Source organism: Vicugna pacos, chromosome 15, assembly GCF_048564905.1.
Source record: "Vicugna pacos chromosome 15, VicPac4, whole genome shotgun sequence".
In the NCBI taxonomy this organism is placed as follows: Eukaryota; Metazoa; Chordata; class Mammalia; order Artiodactyla; family Camelidae; genus Vicugna; species Vicugna pacos.
The window spans coordinates 15,066,032-15,088,270 of NC_133001.1; the positions used below are offsets into that span (position 1 = coordinate 15,066,032).

Sequence of the window (22,239 nt, forward strand, 5' to 3'; positions counted from 1 at the left end):
TACTAGGGCATGGGTGAAAGGCCACATTTATAAATAAGTCAACTGTGTCTGCAGACTCAGCACTTCTGATCAAGACAGTTGTTGACCTCAAACCCCAGACTGGCCCCTGCTGATGCTTCTTATCAGGAAGTCTTTCTTTAGTTTGGCAAATGAAAGGGATTAAAAGACACTAGGACTTACATTCACTGTATTAAAGAAATGGTCTTTAAAGTACATTTGAGTATAGCACCCAGCCACAGTTGGAATGTACTAGAGATGACCACAAACCTGTAACATGGACTGTGTAACAAAGTTAGAGCTACATTACAGCTGTGGTGTGAGGAGAGTCTTTACCAACACAGCAAAAATCAAAGATGTCTTATCAGAGAGTGAAGGACATGCATGGCACGCAGATTGTGGCTGATAAGAGAGACATGATGATTCTTGGCTGTTGATGCTCACAAGCACTTTATGAAGTCTAGGAGAAATTCTGCTTTGTTAGGTATTCTACACTGTTGGGGTCTGAAAAAAGACACACAAAAGAAGATACAGTCAACAATTAGACAGATTTTATTACATCTGCAGATCACATAGCTAAAGGAAAGACCATGATATAATATAACAAATGAACCTCAATAAATGTCTCAGAATGTCTACCTTTATGTGAAATATATTTGTTTACTTTGTGTTTGATAAAAGTATAGACATAACTTTAATTATTCTTTAATCTTTTGTTCTATATTTAAGCTTAACAGAATTCAAAGAATTATGAACAGATAATATAGCTTTATTTCCATTTATAGTAAGTACTGATACCCATCTGTTGTCTTCTAGAGGAGACAGGATAAGTAACATTCAGTTCCTATTGAAATGGCTGAAAAAAAAGACATGGTGAAATCTTTGGTGAACACTTTGGTCACATGTGGTTACTGCTATGAGAAGATATATTTGTCTTTTAGTTCATAGGTTTCATAAATACATGTTGTTTAAACCTAAAGCCCTCCCATGAGTTTAGCTTTTCCTGATCCACAGGCCTGTGCATTGTCATTATAGTTTTTAAGAACACTAAGCTACATTTTTTCCATCTTCTGATTGTAGAAGTAATACATGATTCTTTTTCACAATATAATTGCCTTCTTTTCATGTCAGTAAATGTAGACCCACATCATGCATTCTAAGATGTACCACTGTATTTTATTCACCCATCCTCCTATCTATGGGTGTGGACTATTTCCAATTTTTTGCTTCTATAAAAAATGCTATAATAGACATCATACTCATAGATATGATAAGATACACATGCAGACATACACATCTTTACGCATTTATCTGATTATTTCCTGAGAATGAATTCTTGTAAGTGAATTTCCAAGTCAAAAGTTATTCATATTTCTAAGATTCTTCGTATGTTTTGTCAAATGTCCCTGTCACTATTTTGTGAAATTATTCATCATACTCATAGTTGAAATAGTATCTCAAAGCACTGACAGTTAAAGAGGTAAAATCTAACGCCTTCCTGTTTTAATTTTTTATGTATTAAAATCTGTCTTCTTATTGAAAAAAATTTTTAAATAATAAACTTTATTGTTTCAATAGAGACTTCCTGTATACAATCTGTCCCCAACCTGCTTTAATATTAATTCTTTTTTTACTAATGGTAATTGCATACATTTTCATATATATATGAGATATATATATAAGCTATTTATATTATTTTGTGAATGGTTACTATTTAATGTGTGCCAGTTAAAGCTAAGGGCTTTAGAAATTTGATCACATTTCATCTTCACATCATAGTATGTAAGCATATATTATCCTTGTTTTATAGCCAAGGATATTCATAGAGATTAAGTAACTTGCCCAACAATTATATATAATATGTGGCAGAGCAGAATTCTAACTTGAGTCCATCTAACCTCAAAGTCTGTGCCCTTCATCATCATGAAACCGAACCACTTCAACAGATAAGTTCCTCTTTTCTAGAGGTATTTGATAACAGAGGAGACTTTTACTGGCATGGAGGGTCTGTGCAGTGTAGGAGGGTAGCAGCAGAGAATTTTGAAAATGGGCACATTCTTACTGCTCCGTAGCTTCAGTTTCTTGATTTGTAAATAAGGCTAATAATGGTATCTACCACATTGGGATACTGTTAGAATTAATATAAAAATCTCTAACAAAAGTATATTGTACAATCTTGCACATAATAAGGACCCATGAATGCTATTATTGATTATGGTATTGTAGAGGTTTAATTAGATGAAGATGGATGAAATGATCTTTTAGAACAGTATTTCCAACCTTTCCTCATTATTGCCACCCCAAGGAGAAAAAAAAAATTACATTAAATGAATTAATTTCTTCCTAACAACATAAATTCAGAGGAATAATATTTGTCAGGTAAGGTTAAGCTTTGGAGGGCCACAAACTACTGTAATAGCTAATATTTTTGTAATCACTAAAAGCCAAGTTTTTGCCCCCTCAAAGGTGATACTGGTCCCATTGAGAATTCATGTCTTAGAAGGAAATGCCTCCTTTTAAAATTAAACAACTCAAAATTTATCAAACTCACAGGAAATTTATCATAGACTTGATGGAGGAAATGGGACTAAGTGAGATTTCCTCATTTTTATTTAGTGTAACTGTTAAAGATTAATTTATTATTTTTGTTTGTTTTTGTTTTGGGGGAGGTAATTATGTTTATTTATTTACCTATTTTAATGGAGATACTGGGGATTGAACCCAGGGCCTCCTGCATGCTAAGCACGCACGCTACACTGAGCTATAACCTCCCACTGATGTATTCTTTTATTGACATTTAGTATTTACAATTTAAACTAGTTTCAGGTGTCAGTGTAGTGATTCCATATTTTTATAGATTATACTCCATTTAAAACATGCTACAAAATAATGGCTATATTTCCCTGTCCTGTACAGTATATCCTTGTTGCTTATCTATTTGATATATAGTAATCTGTATCTCTTAATCCCATACCCCTATTTTACATCCCACCTTTCCTCTCCCCACTGGTAACCACTAGTTTGTTTTCTGTATCTGTGAGTTTGTATCTGTACATTTATTTCTTTTGTTTTTCACATTCCGCACATAAGTGGTAACACAGGTTGTCTCTGACTAATTTCACTAAGCATAACATTCTCTACATACATCCATGTTGCTGTAAATGACAGAATTTCATTATTTTTAATGGCTTCCACTGTATATACAACCACATCTTCTTTATCCATTCATCTGCTGATGGACATTTGGGTTGCTTCCATATCTTGGCTACTGTAAATAATGCTGCTGTGAACACTGGGACACATGTTTCTTTTCAAATTTAGTGATTTCAGGGTTTTTTCTTCCAGATACATACCCAGGAGTGGAAATGCTAGATCACATGGTAGTTCTAGTTTTAGTTTTTTGAGGAGCCTCCTTACTGTTTTCCATAATGACTACTGAGTTACATTCCCACCAACAGTGACCAAGGGTTCCCTTTTCTCCAACATCTGTTATTTGTAGAATTTTTGATAGCTAGTTTGACAGATGATAAGATGATATCTCATTGTTTTCATTTACGTTTCTCTAATAATTAGTGATGTTGAGCATTTTTTCATGTGCCTTTTAACAATCTGTATACCTTCTTCGGAAAAATGTCTATTCAGGTCTTCTGCCCATTTTTTGACTTGGTTATTTTGTTGATATTGAGCTGTATGAACTGTTTGTATATTCTGGGTATTAACCCCTTAGCGGTCACATCATTTGATAATATTTTATCCTTTTCAGTAGGTTATCTTCATTTTGTCATTGGTTTCCTTTATGGTGCAAAAACTTTTTAATTTAATTAGGTCCTGTTTGTTTATTTTTGCTTTTCTTTCTTTTGCCTTAGAAGACAGATCCCCAAAAATATTGCTATGATTTATGTCAAAGAGTCATCTGCCTACTTTCTCTTTTAGGAATTTTATGGTCTCCAGTCTTTCATTTAGGTCTTTAATTCATTTTGAGTTCATTTTTCTATATTGTATGAGGAAATGCTCTAATCTCATGATTTTACATGTAGCTCTCCAATTTTGCCAGCACCGCTAATTGAAGAGACTATCTTTTCTCCATTGTATATTCTTGCCTACTTTGTTGTAGATTAACTGACCGTAGGGTTGTGGGTTTCTTTCTGAGCTCTCTATTTTGGTCCACTGATCTATGTGTTGGTTTTTTGGCCAGTACTATGCTGTTTTGATTACTTTATATTACAGTCTAAAGTCAGGGAGCATAATACCTCAAGATTTGTTCTATTTTCTCATGGTTGCTTTGGCTATTTGGGGTCTTTTATGATTCCATGTAAATTTTAAGATTATTTGTTCTAGTTCTGTGAAAAATGTCATGGGTAGTTTGATCGTGATTTAATTAAATCTATAGGTTGTTTTGGGTAGTATGGACATATAGCAATATTAATTCTTCCAATCTGAGAACACAGGATATCTTTCCATTTCTTTGTATCACTTTCAGTTACCTTCATCAGTGTTTTATAGTTTTCAGAGTATCTAAGTCTAATCTCTTTGGTTAAGTTTATTTCTAGGTATTTTATTATTTTTGGTGTGATTTTAAAGGGGCTTACTACACCTCTGAGGTGTACAGCTCCCTACATGATCACTTCTCTTCCCTTCCTACCTGATTCCCTGTGGATCTTTTATACAGCCTCAATTGTATGGGAGTCTTTCTGCCAGTTTCCAGTTAGTTTTCAATGAAAACTCTTCCACATATAGATGTATTTTTTATGTTTTTGTGGGTATAGGTGAATTCCACATCCTTCTACTGTGTCTTCTTGATCCTAATCCAATTTCCTCATATTTTTAAGATTCTTTTAAATTCTGAGATTTTATTATCCTATATTTCTCAGGCTCCTTTTGTTATGGAAACGACAGGCCAGCCAAGAAACAAGCACCACTCAGAGGGTTGGAGTACTCTGATGTATCACGCCAGCGGGCTCAGAGGGGCTTCTGCTCCGAAGCTCTGAGCACCTCCAAGACGTGCGCATGAGGTTTTCTAGGGTAAAGTACAAGCTTGAGGTATTCGGCCAATAGGCATGGAACAGCTTTAGCAGCATCATTATCACAAAAGTGGAGGCAGGGAGGCAGCAAACCAACATTCCAAAGCCAGATGTATCTCTTGGAAAATCCAGTTGGCTAGCAAAAAAACATGAACAGCAAACCAACACTAATTAACTTAGATTTACGAGTTAGTCCAGCAGAAGTCAGATCAGTATTCCAATACTTAGATTTGTGAGTTATCTTGTTAGCCCAGCCCGGCTTTTCCTTCACACTTTGAATAGAAAAATTGTCTCTCTTCCTAAGGTAGCCTTTTCCTACTTAATTTGTTCTATATTTTCCAAGTCCTAAGTGAACAGTTAACGGTTTATCAGTATAAGTCATGAAGAGTGGCACACGTAGTTTACTGTGGATTCAAATAACATTTACAAAAATGTTTCCCTGACATATTTAATACTATTCATAATCATAATCTTGCTACATAATAGCTAGATTGTTGCATGTATCCATTTCTTTTTATTACTGTGTAATATTCCATGGTATGAATCTACCACAGTTTGTTTTACCATTCATCCATTGAAGACTGAAGTAGATCTGGGTTGTTTCCAGTTTGGGGCTATTATGAATAATGCTGCTATAAACATTCATGTGTACGTTTTTATGTGAACATGTTTTCATTCCTCTGGGATAAATGCCCAGGAGTGAAGTTGTTGGGTTACATGGTAGATACAGGTTTAGTCATTTGAGAAAATGTCAGTGTCTTTCAGAGTGGCTGTATTTTATGCTCCCACCAGCAATAAGTGAATGATTTAATTTCTCCACAATCTTACCAGCTTTTGATGTTGCCACTGTTTTATATTTTAGCCATTCTAAGAGGTGTGTAGTGGTATCTCCTTTTGGCCTCAATTTCCACTGTCCAGATGGATAATGATGTTAAATCTGTTCATACAATTATTTGACCTTAGTAGATCCATTTTGATGAAATGTCTCTTAATATCTTTTCTCTATTTTCTAACCTTTTTTTTTTAACTATTAAGTTTTGAGAGTTCTTTATTCTGATACTTACCCTTTGTCAGATATGTGGTTTCCAAGTATTTTCTCCCAGTCTGTAGCTTGTCTTTCTATCCTCTTATCAGGCTGTTTGGCAGAGTGAAAATGATTAATTGTGATAAAATCCATAGATCGATTTTTTTCTTTTATTAATAGTACTTTAGGCATTAAGTCTATGTCTTTGCCTAGTTCCATATACTAAAGACTTAGTCTTATCTTTTTGTCTAAAAATTGTACAGTGTTACATTTTTACATTTTTTAAGACCATAATCTATTTTGAATCAATTTCTGCATAAATGAGAGAATTGGGGTAAGGTTCTCTTTTTTCCCTCTGATACTCAGTTGTTCCAGCACCATTTATTGAAAAGATCATCCTTCCTCCATTGCATTGCTTTTGCACCTTTGTCAAAATCAGTTGGGCATATCTGTGTGGGCCTATATCTGGTTTCTCTATTTTATTCCATTGACATATATATCTGTCCTTCTGTCAATACTACAGAGTCTTGATTACTGTAACAATATGAGTCTTGAAATCAGGTAGGCTGCTTTCTCTCATTTTAATTTTTTCTTCGAAATATTTTGCTATTTTAATTCCTTTGTCTTTCCATATAAATTTTAGCATGATCGTTTCTAAATCCTCAAAATATCTTGCTTTGATTTTGATAGGAATTGTGCTTTACTTATTTATATAAATATTGGGAGAATTGGCATCTTTACTATGTTGAATTTCCAATCCACAAATATGGTATGTCTCTCCATTTATTTAGGTCTTTGATTTTTTTCACCAGCATTTTGTACTTTTCAGCATACAAATTGTATACAATTTTGTTAGACTTACATGTAAGTATATTTCCTGAAAGACTATAAGTGGTATTGTATTTTTAATTTCATTGTCCACATGTTCATTGTTATTATATATAGAAATACAATTGGTATTTCTATGGTGATTGATTCTGTGGTCTTGATGAATTCAGTTACTGATTTTTAGGAGATATTTTGCAGATTCCCTTTTATTTCCCTTTCTTCTCCTACTGCACTGGCTAGAACTTTCAGCACTTTTCTGAAAAGGAGTGGTTAGGTGGATATCTGTCTCTTATTCCCAGTATTACAGGAGAACATTCAGTCTTTCACCACTAAGAACAGTGTAGGCAGAATCTTCTCCAAATTTTTCTTTAGTTTTTGATAAAACCATTCATTCAGTCAACAAATATTTCTTTACTTTCTGCCACCCACTATGCTGGGAGTGCAGAACAGAGCTCAAAGCTCTATCTTGTTTAATCTGTTGAGGCTGTAACCCCATGCTTAGTATAATTTAGGGCCAATAATTAGTGATCAGTTTCAGTATACTCCAATTTATATGTTTATTACCTCACTTAGCTGTTTTGGCCAGTATTACATTGTTTAGGCTTTATTACTTTATATGAGCCACTATGTAAATCTGACATAGTCTCCTTCCCCATCTTATCACTTTTATATAGTTTATTTCCTTTTCAGTGACTTTCCTGTAGTTACTCTTCAAGAACTTTAATCTCTTCTGACTACATGTCTAGGTGATTAAGGTCACTATGAATTCTGACCTGGTCTTTCTCAAAGCTAAATGTGATTTCTTCCTTTCTTCCATCTTATCCTGCCATGAAAACTCTCTACTGAGATCTGCAAGAGAGAAGAGGTACATATATTTAAATGATTAACTAAGTTCCTGTCCCTAGAGTTAAAACTGTTGAGATATCACATCTGGACAATTGACAGGCATCATTAGAATGCAGTTCATTCTTACTGAGAGCTGTGACATTGGGTTCTCTGAGCTGACTGTGTGTGTAGTTGTCCTGATAAGTCTGCTAAGTAGAACATGGCTTTCCTGTTAAGCCTAAATGATCAGTACAGTGAAAGACCTACGGCTGGAATGGAAGAAAAGCTGCAGAGAATTATTGAAATAAAGGATGCAATTTGGCAGACTCGGGCTTGGGCAAAAGAAGTGTGAAACAACAGGTGCCATGGTTTGTTATCAGCATTTTTAATTAACATCTGTTTTTAGCCTGAAGCGCTTTGCTGAGAATGCTCCACTGTGTCTGTATTCAGAGATAAACAGACAATTAAGAAGCAGCTAAGTAGTAAGAGGTTAATAAAACAAAGGTGTTCCTTGAGAGGAAAGAATATCAGAGATTACTCACTGGATATAGATGTCTAAGGGAAACCCTTGTTAAAACTGTGTTTTTAAGCCATTTATTTTGATATTTACTATTAAAGAAAGGCACAGTGAAAGATATGAGAAGACAAATCCATAGCAATAGAAGTGTTCACCTCTGTTTATACGTTGGCTTGGAAATTGAAGGTGGTTCAGAGGGGATTTTTGCTTCATCTGCATTGTTTGAATTTTGAAAAGGGGAAGATGTTTGTGTATTAAGTTCATAGTTAAAAACAACCAAATCTTATGTCTGGCATAAAGGCATTGTGGCAATTCAAGAATTTTTCATGTTGGAAAAAATGGAAAGTATTTAGAAAAAAAAATTTTTTTAAGTCTATAAGGGTTTGGGCAAGAGAGTAAAACCAGTTTTCTTGAGTACCTTTTGTTCACTAATGTCATTCTAACAGTTGTGACTCTAACCATATGATATCAAGTGCTTAAATCTCCTTAACAACCACTAACCAAGACACAGGCTTCCATTATTTGGCCTTTAGTCTAATGAAAAACTAAAGTTTGTTTTGGGGAAATTTTTTTCTTAGAAATGTTTAAATGGGCACTACTTTTTAACGTATTTATAAAGCTGCAAATCTGACTCTCCTAAGAAATGTTATTCTTTAAAGTACAATTTAAGAAATTCTGGAATTTACCTATCAAGAGGCATTTTGGTTTTTTTCCAGGTAGGGCTATTACAAATAAAGCTTTTATGAACATTCATGTACAGATTTTTGTGTAGATGTGAATTTTCACTTCTGTATGATAAATGCTCAGGAGTGCTTGCTGAGCCATACGCTATAGACTGTGTGTGTTTAGTTCCATAGGAAGCTGCCACACTGTTTTTAGAGTTGCTGTGTCATTTTGCATTCCTACCAGCTATGTGTCAGAATTCCATTTTCTCATAATCCTTGCCAACACTGTCACTGTTTTTTATTTAACTATTATAGTAGATGTGTAGTGATGTTTCATTGTGGTTTTTATTTGCATTTTCCTGATGACTAATGATGCTGAGGATCTTTTCATATGTTTATTTTCCATCTGTATATCCTGTGCTGAAATATCTTTTCATGTCCTTTGTCTGTTTTCTAATTGGATTATTTGAAAACAAACTTTTAAAACTTTGGGGGAGGATACAGCTCACTGGTAGAACACATGCTTAGCATGCACAAGGTCCTGGATTCAGCCCCCAGTACCACCGTTAAAAAGTAAACAAACTTAATCCCCCTGCAAAAATAAATAAAAAGTTTATAGATGTGCTTTGGAAATACAAGTTTATACTTTGTAAGCATGAGAGAAATATTACGAGACTATTAGGTGACATTGCAGATGCTTAAATGTACATGCAGAAACCAGAATGATATGGTTGGATAATGCTAAGATCCAAACATTGGGGTGATAGTTAACATAAGAGATGGGGAGGGGAGGAAGTGGAGAAAGAAAGGGAAGAAGAGAGGGAATAGAGAGAGAATATTGGGGCAGAAAGTTACAGATACAGAGAGAGAGATTAGGAAGAATGAAGAAGAAGGTTAAGTAAGAGAGAAAAAGGCTCCAAAGAGGAATATGTCAAAGCTAAGTACCCCTAGGAACAAAGGCTTTTCTCAAGGGGCAGAGTATCTCCAGGCCTAATGGGAAGTGGAGACTGAGGTAAACTGTATAGAATTTGGGAGATTTTTTTAATGGGTTGTAACATGCAAAGCAGAGAAGAATCTGACTTCCTCTGAATTATATCTAAGCATCTGATTGGTGAGTTGGAGAACTGGAGTCACCCCAGTTCTACCAAAGACTAATAAGTGACAAGTTCTCTGTCTGTAAAATGGGGAATGAAATCACCTGCCTCTCTTATCTCTTGGAATTGTTGTATCCAATAAAGCAGCTACCAGAAAACTTTTACATCTGTAAGGTATTCTACAAATAAAAATTATGATTGCTTATTTTAAAAATCATGGAAAATAGCAGGACTGAAATAGCAAATGAATGCAAATACATCCGTGATTTTTAAAAAGTACTTTGCTAATTTTTATTAAAAAGAGCTAGTGCAGTACTAGTTTTTCATTGGTATAACTATTAGATACCAACTAGGACATAGCAGGAGTCGGTAAATTCATGTCAGAGTCACCTTATTTGTAAGGAATGAACACAAGCTTCCAAGACACAGAGCTAACATCCTCAGATTGGAGAATGTCATCCCTGTATGTGTGACCCTAGTCTTACTAGGAGCAAGGAAAAGGGCTTTTGTTTTAAGAAAATTCCACAGAGTGGCTTATAAACAACAGAAATTCATTTCTCATAGTTCTGGAAGTTGGAAAATCCAAGATCAAGGCACTAGCATGGTCACGATCTGGTGAGGACCTTCGTCCATGTTCACAGCCAGCACCTTCTCTCTGTGTCCTCACATGGAAAGGGTTTAGGAATCTCTCTAAGGACTCTTTTATAAGGGCATTAATTCTGTTGATGAGGGCTCTGCACCCTATAGTTATAAGCACCCTATAAAAGTGAATGTACTTATAGTTGACAGTGTAGTTCATGTTAACTTTTGAATGATACTAATTTTAAAATTTGTAGGGTTCAAAATGATGGAATGTAGGGACCCTAACATCCTATAAAAGCCAAAGAAGGAGCTGGTTTGTTTCTTCTGTGGTATAAAGTTAAACATGGAAGCTCTTTGATTCCTTTTTTCCCAACTGCAAAGCAATTTTATTTAAAAAAATTATTGACATATAGTTGATTTAGTGTTGTGCTAGTTTCAGGTGTACAGCACTGATTCATTTATATATATGTGTACATATACTTTTTCAGATTCTTTTCCAGTATAGGTTATTACAAGATATTGAATATAGTTCCATGTGCCATATAGTAGGTCCTTATTATCTGTTTTATACATAGTAGTGTATGTATGTTAATCCCAAACTCCTAATTTATCCTTCCACTCCTTTTCCCCTTTGATAACCATTAGGTTGTTTTCAATGTCTGTGAGTCTGTTTCTGGTTTATAAATAAGTTCATTAGTATCATTTTTTCTTAGATTCCACATATAAGAGATATCATGTGATATTTGTCTTTCTCTGACTTCACTTAATATGATGATCTCTAGGTCCATCCATGTTGCTGAAAATGTATTATTTCATTCTTTTTTATGGCTGGAATACAATATTCCAGTGTGTTTGTGTGTATGTACATATACATATCTTTTATCCATTTATCTGTAGATGGACATTTAGGTTGTTTCCATATCTTGACTACTGTGGATAGTGCTGCTATGAACATTGGGGTGTATGCATCTTTTCAAATTATTCTTCTCTGGATATATGCCCAGGAGTGGGATTGCTGGATAATGCAGTAACTCTAATTTTCATTTTTCAAGGAACCCTCACACTATTCTCCATAGTGGCTGCACCAATTTACATTCCCAACAACAGTGTAGGAGGGTTCCCTTTTCTCCACATCCTCTCCAGCATTTATTATTTGTAGACTTCTTAATCATGGCCATTCTGACTGGTGAGGTAAGTTTTCATTTGCATCTCTCTAATAATCACAGATATTGAGCATCTTTTCATGTGTCTGTTGGCCATCTGTACATCTTCTTTGGAGAACGTCTATTTAGATCTTCTGTCCATTTTTTTGATTGGGCAGATGGCCTGAAAATTAGACCAATATCACTGATGAACACAGATGCAAAAACTCTCAATAAAATGCTAGCAAACCAAATCCAACAATACGTTAAAAGGGTCATTCATCATGATCAAATGGGATTTATCCCAGGGATGCAGGGATTTTTCAATATCTGCAAATCAGTCAGTGTGATACACCACATTAACAAATTTAAGAATAAAAACCATATCATCATCTCAACAGATGCTGAAAAAAAACATTTGATAAAATTCAACATCCATTTATGATAAAAACTCTCCAGAAAGTGAGCACAGATGGAACATACCTCAACATAATAAAGTCCATATATGACAAACCCACAGCTAACATCATACTCAACAGTGAAAAGCTGAAAGCATTTCCTCTAACATCAAGAACAAGACAAGGATGCCTACTCTCACCACTTATATTCAACATAGTTTTGCCATAGCAATCTGAGAAGAAAAATAAATGAATCCAAATTGAAAAAGTAGAAGTAAAACTGTCTGCAAATTTCACTGTTTGCAGATGACATGATATTATACTTAAAAAATCCTTAAGACTGTATCAGAAAACTACCAGAGCCCACCAATTAATTCAGTAAAGTTTCTGTTGCATTTCTATACACTAACCATGAACTGTCAGAAAAAGAAATTAAGGAAACAATCCCATTTACCACTGCATCAAAAAAAAAAATACCTGGTAATAAACCAACCTAAGGAGGCAAAAGAGTTGTACCCCAAAAACTTTATGACACTGATGAAAGACACCGAAGATGACACAAACAATGGAAAGATATACTGTGTTCTTGGATTAGAAGACTCAATATTATTAAAATGACCATACTACCCAAGGCCAACTTACAGATTCAATGCAATCCCTATCAAATTACCAATAGCATCTTTCACAGAACTAGAACAAAAATTTTTAAAATTTGTATGGAAACACAAAGACGGTGAATAGCTAAAACAACTTTGATCATTCCTTTTTAATGAATTCAACATGGCATTTCTGATCTTGAATTCAGAAAACCTAAGGACCAGAGACATAGTGAAGAAGAAGGACTATATGCCTACAGCACATAATTCATTCTTTTCTAGTGGGATTAGAGGAGCATTGTGGTAGAGGATTCAAGTTTTGGAGGCAGGCTCCCTGGGTTTCAAGTTCTGCTGCACGAGTGAGTAGCTATGGGACCTTGAGCAAGTGTAGGGTTGTCAGATTTATTTAGCAAATAAAAGTAAACAATGTCTCATTAAATTTGAAGTTCACATAATAAATAATTTTCTAGTACAGGCATACCATGGAGGTTTTGTGGGGTTCAGTTCCAGACCACTGCAATAAAGCAAATATCACAAAGTGAGTCACACAATTTTTTTGGTTTCCCAGTGGATATAAAAGTTATACTATATAGTAGTCTGTTAAGTGTGCAGTATAATTGTATCTTAAAAATAATGTCCATACCTTTAATTAAAAATAATGTTGTTAGAAAAATGGCACCAATAGACTTGCTTGATACAGGGTTGCCACAAACCTTGAGTTTGTTTAAAAAAATGCAATATCTAATAAGCACAATAAAATAAGGTATGCTTGTATACATATGCCCCAAATATTGCATCGGGTATACTTATACAAAAGAATTATTCATTACCTATCTGAAACTCATATTAACTGAATGTTCTATATTTTATCTGACAGCCTTTACTTAATGTCTCTGTGCTTGAGTTTTCTCATTGGTTAAAATGGGGATAATAAGAATACCAACCTGATAGGGATGCTGTGAGGATTACATGGACTAATATATATATAGTATTTAGAATAGTAACTAGTACAGAGTCCTCAATCAATGATAATTGCTGTTACTATTGTTACCCTTGGTGGTGTTGATGGGGTTTTAATATTTACTGAAGATACTTTTTCTGAGACCTGCTGTTGTCGGCTATGATGATTAACTGGTAACAGGCTGGCCTATCACCACAGACAACTATTAAACTGAACAAAATACACTTAAAATTTATTTTTAGAGATGGAATGATTGAAAGTGTGGGCAGTCATCCCTGAGAATGACAAACAATGTCAGTCTTACAGTCTCCCAATTTCGTGATAGGAGGCATTTTTTACACCAGAGAGCAAGGAGGGGAAACTCAAGCAGAACATGGCACTTTGTTGACTTGGTCAGAGTTCAGGGAAGATAAGACAGCTGGAATTTGCCAGAGAAGCAGGTGTTGTGCAGAGAAAGAGCCCCAGAAATCTACATAAGGATCACCTTGAGTGTTTGGCTGAACACTAAGCTGTGCATGCACAGACTTCATGAGGCTGGGCAAAGGACAATGACATGTCGATGTCTCCCAGAAATCCCTACTGTGTCATTTATTGGCTGTGGGGACTGTTAGCCTCAATGTAGATGCAGTGATGAATTTCAGAACATATCAGCTACAGCTGTTGGTATATTTTTTTCCCTGAAGTTCAGAGATCTGAGAGGTGAATTCTGGTGATTACCACTGTCTACTCTTTGGCTATCCCACATAGGTTCAGAGAGCAGCTACTCCATGGAAATTGGGGACAAAATAGGAGGTTATTGAGATAAACTGCATCCACTCTCGCTGCAGCTCATCTTGTGGCTGCAAAAATACTCATCCTCTCCTTCTACTAACCACTTTATTTCTTCTTGTACTGTTTGCTGTGGCACTCAGCATTTTCACTGGCCATGTTTTTTCTCAGGCTTCTAAGAGCAATTCCAGAAGCAATTTAAAGCATTCTTTTGGATCCTTGATAGGATATTGATTCAGTGTCCTGAAAAAATGTCTCCCACAGAAATGAATTCTTATTTATCCAGCGTTCCATTCCAACTCCCTGTTCTTGTTGGTACATGCTAGCTAATTCTTTCAACTCTTTGTGTGTGGTCTTTTAGCCCAGTACGTCGAACATGTTATTCGACTGTTTTCTTGAGATTATTCTACTAGTTTTTCTAAATTATTAAGTGGGATATTTAGCTCATCAGTTTTTAACCTTCTTTTCTAATATAAGCACTTAAAGCTATGAATATACATTCAAGTGTCTTGTTTGCTCAAGTTTTTCATTTATTTCTAAGTATTTTAAAATTTATATTATGATTTTCCTTTGACTAGTGACTTTAATTTCTAAATGCATATGGATTTATTGCTTATCTTTTTGTCAAAAACTGCACTGTTAACATATTCGTTATATATATACTCCTTAGAATTTATTGAGATGTAGTTTTTTACTTACCACATGATATAATTTTGTAAGGATTCCATGTGTTTAAGAAAGATGTGTATTTGCTAATTTTTTAGTGAAAAGTTCTATATATCCAATAAATCCAGTTTTTTAACTATGTTATTTAAGACTTCTCTTTCTTTACTAATTTTTCTTACTGCTTGGTTTAGCAAAAAAGTCTGAGATAACTTTTGAAATTTCCCTCTTTGTTGGTGGGCTCATTTATTTTAATTCTGTCAGAATTTTGCTCTGTATATTTTTTAGTCTTTTATTAAATGCATCCAATTTTAGAATCTCTGCATCTTCCTGGAGACTTGAAACTTTGACTGTTTTGTTCTTACCCTTCCTATCTCTAATAATTTTTTTCTAAAAAACCATTTATCTGGTTATGTAGCCACCTTAGCTTTTTTAAAAGATAGCTTTATTAAGGTTTATCTACCATAAAATTTATTCATTTAAGTCTACAATTTAATGATTTTTAGTAAATTTGCAGATTTGTAAATCATTACTTTGATCTAATTTTAAAACATCTTCATCCTAAGAAGATCCCTCATGCCCATTTGCCGTCACTCCCTGTTCCCAACCCTACTCAACCACTAATGTACTTTGTCTCTGTAGATTTGTCTTTTGCGGACATTTCATATAAATAGAACCATACAATGTATGGTATGTTGCTTCTTTCACTATTAACATAATTTTTTTTAGTTCATCTGTGTTCCACTATGTCTCAATACTTCATTTCTATTTATTGCTGAAAGTTATTCTGTTTGGATATATCATGTTCATTCATTCATCAGTTAATTGTCTTTAGGACTGTTTTTACTTTTAAGCTATTATGAATAATGTCCCTGTGAATATGTGTATGTAATTCATTCTGTGGGATGTTTCATTTCTAGGAATTGCTGTGGAATTGAGTGTAATAATATGTCCGTGTTTAATGTTTAAAGAAACTGCTGAACTTTTTTCCAAAGTTTTACATTTTCTTTAAAAATATCCTAAGATTAATTTTTATTAGTGTTTGATATATTTTTTTCTAGCCTTTTACTTTTAACCTTCTTTGTCTTTGTGATTTAGATGTGGCTTTTATAAATAATATATAACTGGATTTTACCTTTCCGGTCTGAATCTGTCTTTAAACTGGGAAGTTTAGTCCGTTTACATGATTATTTTTATAAGAGCTGTTGCTATCTTCCTTTGTGCTTTCTGTCTGTCCCATTTTCCTATGTTCCTTTGTTTTTTGTTTTTTTAAATACTTCTTGAATTTTTTCTCCAGTTCTCTCACCCTCATCCCCTACTCTACCTGTAGTACTGTTTAAGCAATCTATAATCTTTTAATGGTTACTACTGAAATTTGCCTATGCATAGTTACCAAAATCAAACATTAATATTTTCAGCAGTGTAAAAAGCCAAAGACTTTAGCATGTTGACTCCGTTCTGATTTGCATGATTTTGACAATTAATATTTTCTGATCTGAATATTAAAACGTTTGTGTATGTTTGTGTGCATGTATATTTGTGTATTTATCTACCTGTATGTTACCCAGTTTTTTTTGTTGTTTGTTTTTTTTTAAAAGCCATTCCTTCTTGCTTCTCAGACTTTCCTTCTGGGATCATTTTTCTTTTTCCTGAGATTTGTTCTCTAGAATTCCCTTTATTGAAGGTCGTAAATGCTTTCAGTTTTTCTGTATCTGAAGGTGCCTTTATTTTGCTTTCATTTTTGAGAGTTCCACTGTTAAATTTTACAAGATTAATGCATGTTTTCTCTCCGTAATTTGAAGAAACGTTTCTACTGTCTTCTATCTTCAATTGTTGCCATTGAGAGGTTTGTTGTCAGTTATTTACAGATCCTTTGTAGGTGATCTGTCTTCTCTCTGGCAGTTCTTAAGATTTTTGAAGGGGGTGGGAATTCTGCATTTCCATTACAAATGTGCCTAATTATAGATTCTTTTTGACTTGTCCTGCTTAATATATTGTTCCTCTTGTGTTTACTGATTCATATCATTTATCAGCTCTGGAAATTCTTAGCCTTTTACTTAATTCCCTGATTAGACATGTTAGACTTTTTCATGTTCTCTCTGCATTGCTTAACCTCTCTATATTTTTATCTCTTGTCTCTCTGTGCAACACTTATAACTCCTTACTTATGCATCTTTTACTTCTCTAATTCTTTGTGCCTATTATTTACCTTCAATTCAGTTTTTCATTTCTAAAAGTTCTATTTTATTCTTTAAAAATTCTACTTGGTAGTTTTTATTGTATCTTGTTGAATGCTTATTTCTCACTGCATCATTATTTCTTTTGTAAATTTTTTAAAATTTATTTATTAATTTTCATTTTTTTCCCTTAACAGACTGGGGATTGAACCCAAGGCCTTGTGCACACCAACCACTTTACTGCTGAGCTATACTCCCTAGCTCCCCATCATAAATTCTTTATATATCTTATGCTGAATTATGTTATTTTCTAAATTTAATAATTCAATGATCTGAAATCCCTGGAGAAGTAAATCTGTGTTTATTTTCTAATTTTCCATCACAGTGACTTGTTTTCTTTTGTATTTGGTGATCTTTGATTGTGAGCACCCTGGTGGCTTCTATCAAAAGTGCTTTAATTCAGATATGAATTTTTTTTAATTGTTTCCTCCAAAGTTAGGAGCACTAATGACCTGGGAACATTTTAGCCCCTGGCTTAATCAGAAGTCTCAGACTTAGCACCTTTACCCTGAGACTTGTTTAGCCAGTCTTTTGAAGGTGATAGACCAGAGTAGTTCTGCCTTCCTCTCAAGGCCCATATTTGCTCTCTGCTCTATCTAGTTTCAATTGAAGTGCTTTGTGGTTGGTTGGTTATATTTTTTACTGACATTTTGGTACCCTTGGATATTTCCTTATTTTTTTTTTTAGCATCCTGTGTTGTACTTTAACATATATTTTATAAGCAATTTAGTTGGGAGTTCTCTTTGGTATTTTTGATTGATCATATTGCTAGATGCCAATGCCGATTCTTTTATTTTATCATAATGTTAATCATTACGTCTCACCTAGAAAGAAGAGTACCTCCCAATCTGTCCCCCTTAATTTCACTCCTTCCAATTTCAGATTATTTTATATATATATGTATGTATGTATGTATGTATGTGGGTGTGTATATGTGTGTGTGTGTGTGCATATATATATATATTTGCCAAACTGATGCATCAGTGGACATATGAGACATGTTAAATTTGAGATACCTGGAAATAAAAGTTTGGAGCTCAGGAAATAACTAGATTCTAGACATCTGTGTGTCACTGATACAATTATCAGTGCCATAGGAATGGCTAGGGTTACTGGAAAGACTGGAATGAGTGAGTATAAATAAAAGAGGACCACAGAATGCCAGCTTCATGGAGTAGCTAGAGAAAAATGAACTAAAGAAGGAAAATAAGACGATGAAATCTAAGAAATGGGAAAAACAATGAATCTCCAAATGCAAAAATGGATTTCTAAATGCAGGGAAAGAGGATTTCAAGGAGGGGAAGTTTATAGCTTCAGATGTCACCAAAAGGACACACAAGAACTTATCTTTCAGTGTGATCATTAGGAGCTGGATGATTACTATTGCTAGAAAGTTTCAGTAGAGTTGTAACAAGTGTAAAATGGCAGTGAATGTGTGGGCAAGTAATAAAGCTTGCTAATCCCCCCTGCTCTTCCTCATTACATCCCATTTCCACTGAATATACAATGAATCAATATGCTTCCTAGAACAAAAAATAAACACAACTGCCTCTGATCTTCCACAGTTAAAAGGGGTTCAGGCAGAAACTGAAGATACTATTAAGAAGGGCCAAGGAGGAGACAGGACAACAGTCATCAAACAGAGCATGGAAATTTTAAAGTATTTCAGGTTCTGGAGCTATCAGCTCATATTAAATAATAATAACCCTTGTTTGTTTGAATTTTAATTATTTTTGCTATTTCCCTAACAAAACTTTTATAATCTATAATTATTAATAATTAATATTCCATATTTCTCATAAGTTTTATTTGAATCTCATTATATTTTATAGCATCATATTTCACAATATAAGAGACCAGAGAACAACTTGTTTATCTGCTTGTTTCTCAAGTCAGAAAAAAATGAGTTATATCTATGTAAATCTCAGCATTTAGAAGAAATAAACTTTCATTCCAAAATCCTGTGCAAATTACATGTTTGTGACATTCTTTTCTCTCAAGATTTTAAAGTTTCTAATAAATGTAATTAAACTGAAGTTTGTTCTTATATATCTTAGCCTAAAATTAAACGTTTACAAAGAAAATCCTCACTCTCACCTCAGGGAGAGACAGTTTGATTGTGGTAAGAGTAGAAAAGCAGTATCTAAAAAATATTTAGAAACTATTTATTATTATCATTTTACAACACCTTAGAATTTTTTCCAAAACTCACAAATACTAGACTTTTGTAATAATGCAACATTTGACTTCTCATTGTTCACCTAAGAAACATAAAAGTATAATTATATGATTTATTAATTACTCTTATCCTGCTCTATTCTCCATAGCCCCATACTTTTTATGTAACACAATAAAGTAAAAAATTATGAGAAACGTATTTCCTAAGCCATCATTTCCCTGCACTCAGCTGCACCTCATCTGGTTACGTTTATCACTGAAGCTTACACTGAAGTCCTCCCCAGGCTCTGTGCCTCAGCTCCTCTTAGGTACAACAGCACCTCACATGAGGAAGATCCCAGCAGGCGAAATCCCTGCTGTTTGAGAATATTTTCTCATCAGAACAAAAACAGTAACACAAAAGTAAATTAAGCAGACTGCTCTCTCCTTTTATATAATTTTGTTCACAAGTAACATATAAAATTTCTTCCTTATAGGTACCAGCGATTTGAAAAGGCATTTCTGTTAGCTGTTGACATTGGTGCTCGTGACCTGTTCATGGTGAGTCATTCCCAGAGATGATTTTGTGCCTTCAGTTCTAAGGCTGAGTAAGTTGTCAGCTTTTGTGACCATTAAAAAGGATTAGTGTCATTTGTGCCTTAGACACATGGTGGGAAAGCATTATTCCATCTTGGCTTGCAGCTTTGCCTTCATGAAACTGGTCAATAGCCATCTAGTCTCTTTTGACTTGTTGACATTTTTCCTTGCCAGGCCCCAAAGGATTTTTTATGTTTGCTAAGAATTTATAATTCTTGGACTTTTCTACTCATGTACCTTGATGTGAGGGGATGACACCTTTCTATCTAACAAGCTTAAATGTCTTTCTAATCCATTTTCTGAAGAAGCACAGCTTCAGAAACCAGGACATAGGGGAAAACATGTTCCCTAGATCTTGAATGTGGTCAGTTTGTCCCTTAGATTTTACTGAGAAGTAACATATTGTTAATGTCTCACTTGTATTTTTTTGTGTATGTATGTGTGTGTATATATATATACACACAAACACAAAAAGTATATATATATTTATTGAAGTATATAGTCAGTTTACAGTGTGTCAATTTCTGGTGTACAGCCTAATTCTTCAGCCATACAAGAACATACGTATATTCATTTTCATACTCTTTTTACTACAAGACACTGAATATAGTTCCCTGTGCTATACAGTATAAACTTGTTGTTATCTATTTTATATATATTAGTATCTGCAAATCTCAAGCTCCCAGTTTATCCCTTCCCACCCCCTCCCCCCACCCCAACCATAAGTTTGTTTTCTGTGTTTGTGAGTCTATTTCTATTTTATAAATAAGTTCATTTGTCTTTTTTTTAGATTCTACATGTAAGTGATATATGGTATTTTTCTTGATCTTTCTGGCTTACTTCACTTAGAATGACAATCTATATAGTCACTTGCATTTTTAAAGTAACCACAGTGCAAGGTGGATCCAAGAGGATATAAATTTGCATACACTTTAGTCCTCCACTTATTAGCTACAGAACAGTAAAATCCACCAGTTTCTTACAGATCCTTGTGCTCTGTATCAGATTCTTCTTTTGTTAGTTCTTTCACCACAGTGTCACAGTGAGATGAGATAAACAAAGGTGGGGTTCTTTCCCTGGTTTTCCAGCGTATTCTGCTCCACAGCGGTTTCACTGTTTGTCAAAGAAATAAAGCAAAAGCTTCTTGAAAACAACAAAAACTTCTGGAAGGTTCTTACCTGAATCTTCTGCACAATGAAGACATTTTGTAATTTAAATTAAGCTTTGATGTGTTATATGTTAATATGGGTTCATGACATTAGGTCACTTGTCTTTGGAATGAATTTGTTATTTAAACTCTAACTTGGCATCATTGAATTAAACTGTGCTTTCATTGATCATGAAACGATCTAATTACTTCAGAATTTTTAACCTTTTTTTGGTTTATCATCTGTATTTTATGTCAAATTGAGCAGGCATGTTAGTATATTGAGGTAATGTTTTGTTATTTTCACCAAAATCTATACATGCAGACATCTCTGTCAGAAATTTAATTACAACACTTTTTAGATTTTCTCACCCCAGTGACTTCCCTCTTTATCTTCACCTTCTCACGTCTGCCACTACTTACCAGAAAAGGTAATTTTCTTTATTTTAAAAAAAAAATTTTTATGTCTATAGTCCCAATCTTTTCTTCTAGCCAAGATAAGAACAGAAGAGATGAATATGTAAGTGTTTAATGTCTAGCAAAGTTTCTCTCACAATGTATTATTATATTACCCTGTAATTTCTACTGCTTTGAATGTTAATTAATGCATAATCATCAAAGCCATCTTATAAACATTTTTTCAAATCATACCTGTTTCAGCGTTTAGTCTCAGTTTAGTCAGTAGCAATGTAAAGGAAGTCTCCTTGTTAGTTTAAATCCAAATAGCTTTTCTACTGATAAGCTAATCCTAACTCTAACCCTAACCCATACGGATGTTTATGAGTAAAAGATAAAAACCTAAAATAAGGAAAGGAGAGAAATAGTTTTATTTTCCTTTTTATTGGTAAAAGTGAACACTCATTAGTAAGAATGCTGCATCCTTATTCTTCATAAGTAACTTTCCTTATTTATAGGTCAAGGTCTGCCTTAAGGAAGTCTTAAGAGCCTTAAGAGAGCATTAAGCCTTAAGCAAAGCTCCTTTTAGCTCATGAATCTATTATAATTTGAAACTCTACACTG

At 34.1% G+C, this 22,239-nt stretch overlaps 1 protein-coding gene across 3 annotated transcripts in view; it reads left to right on the forward strand.

Annotated features, from left to right (window-relative positions):
• WDPCP (WD repeat containing planar cell polarity effector) overlaps window positions 1-22,239 on the forward strand; it is a 288,075-nt gene that overhangs the window by 146,582 nt on the left and 119,254 nt on the right. For all 3 annotated transcript variants that reach the window (XM_072937648.1, XM_031675558.2, XM_015237041.3), the window contains exon 13: window positions 19,973-20,036. In XM_072937648.1, the coding sequence (XP_072793749.1) occupies window positions 19,973-20,036 (64 nt within the window). The remainder of the gene's footprint in view (window positions 1-19,972; window positions 20,037-22,239) is intronic.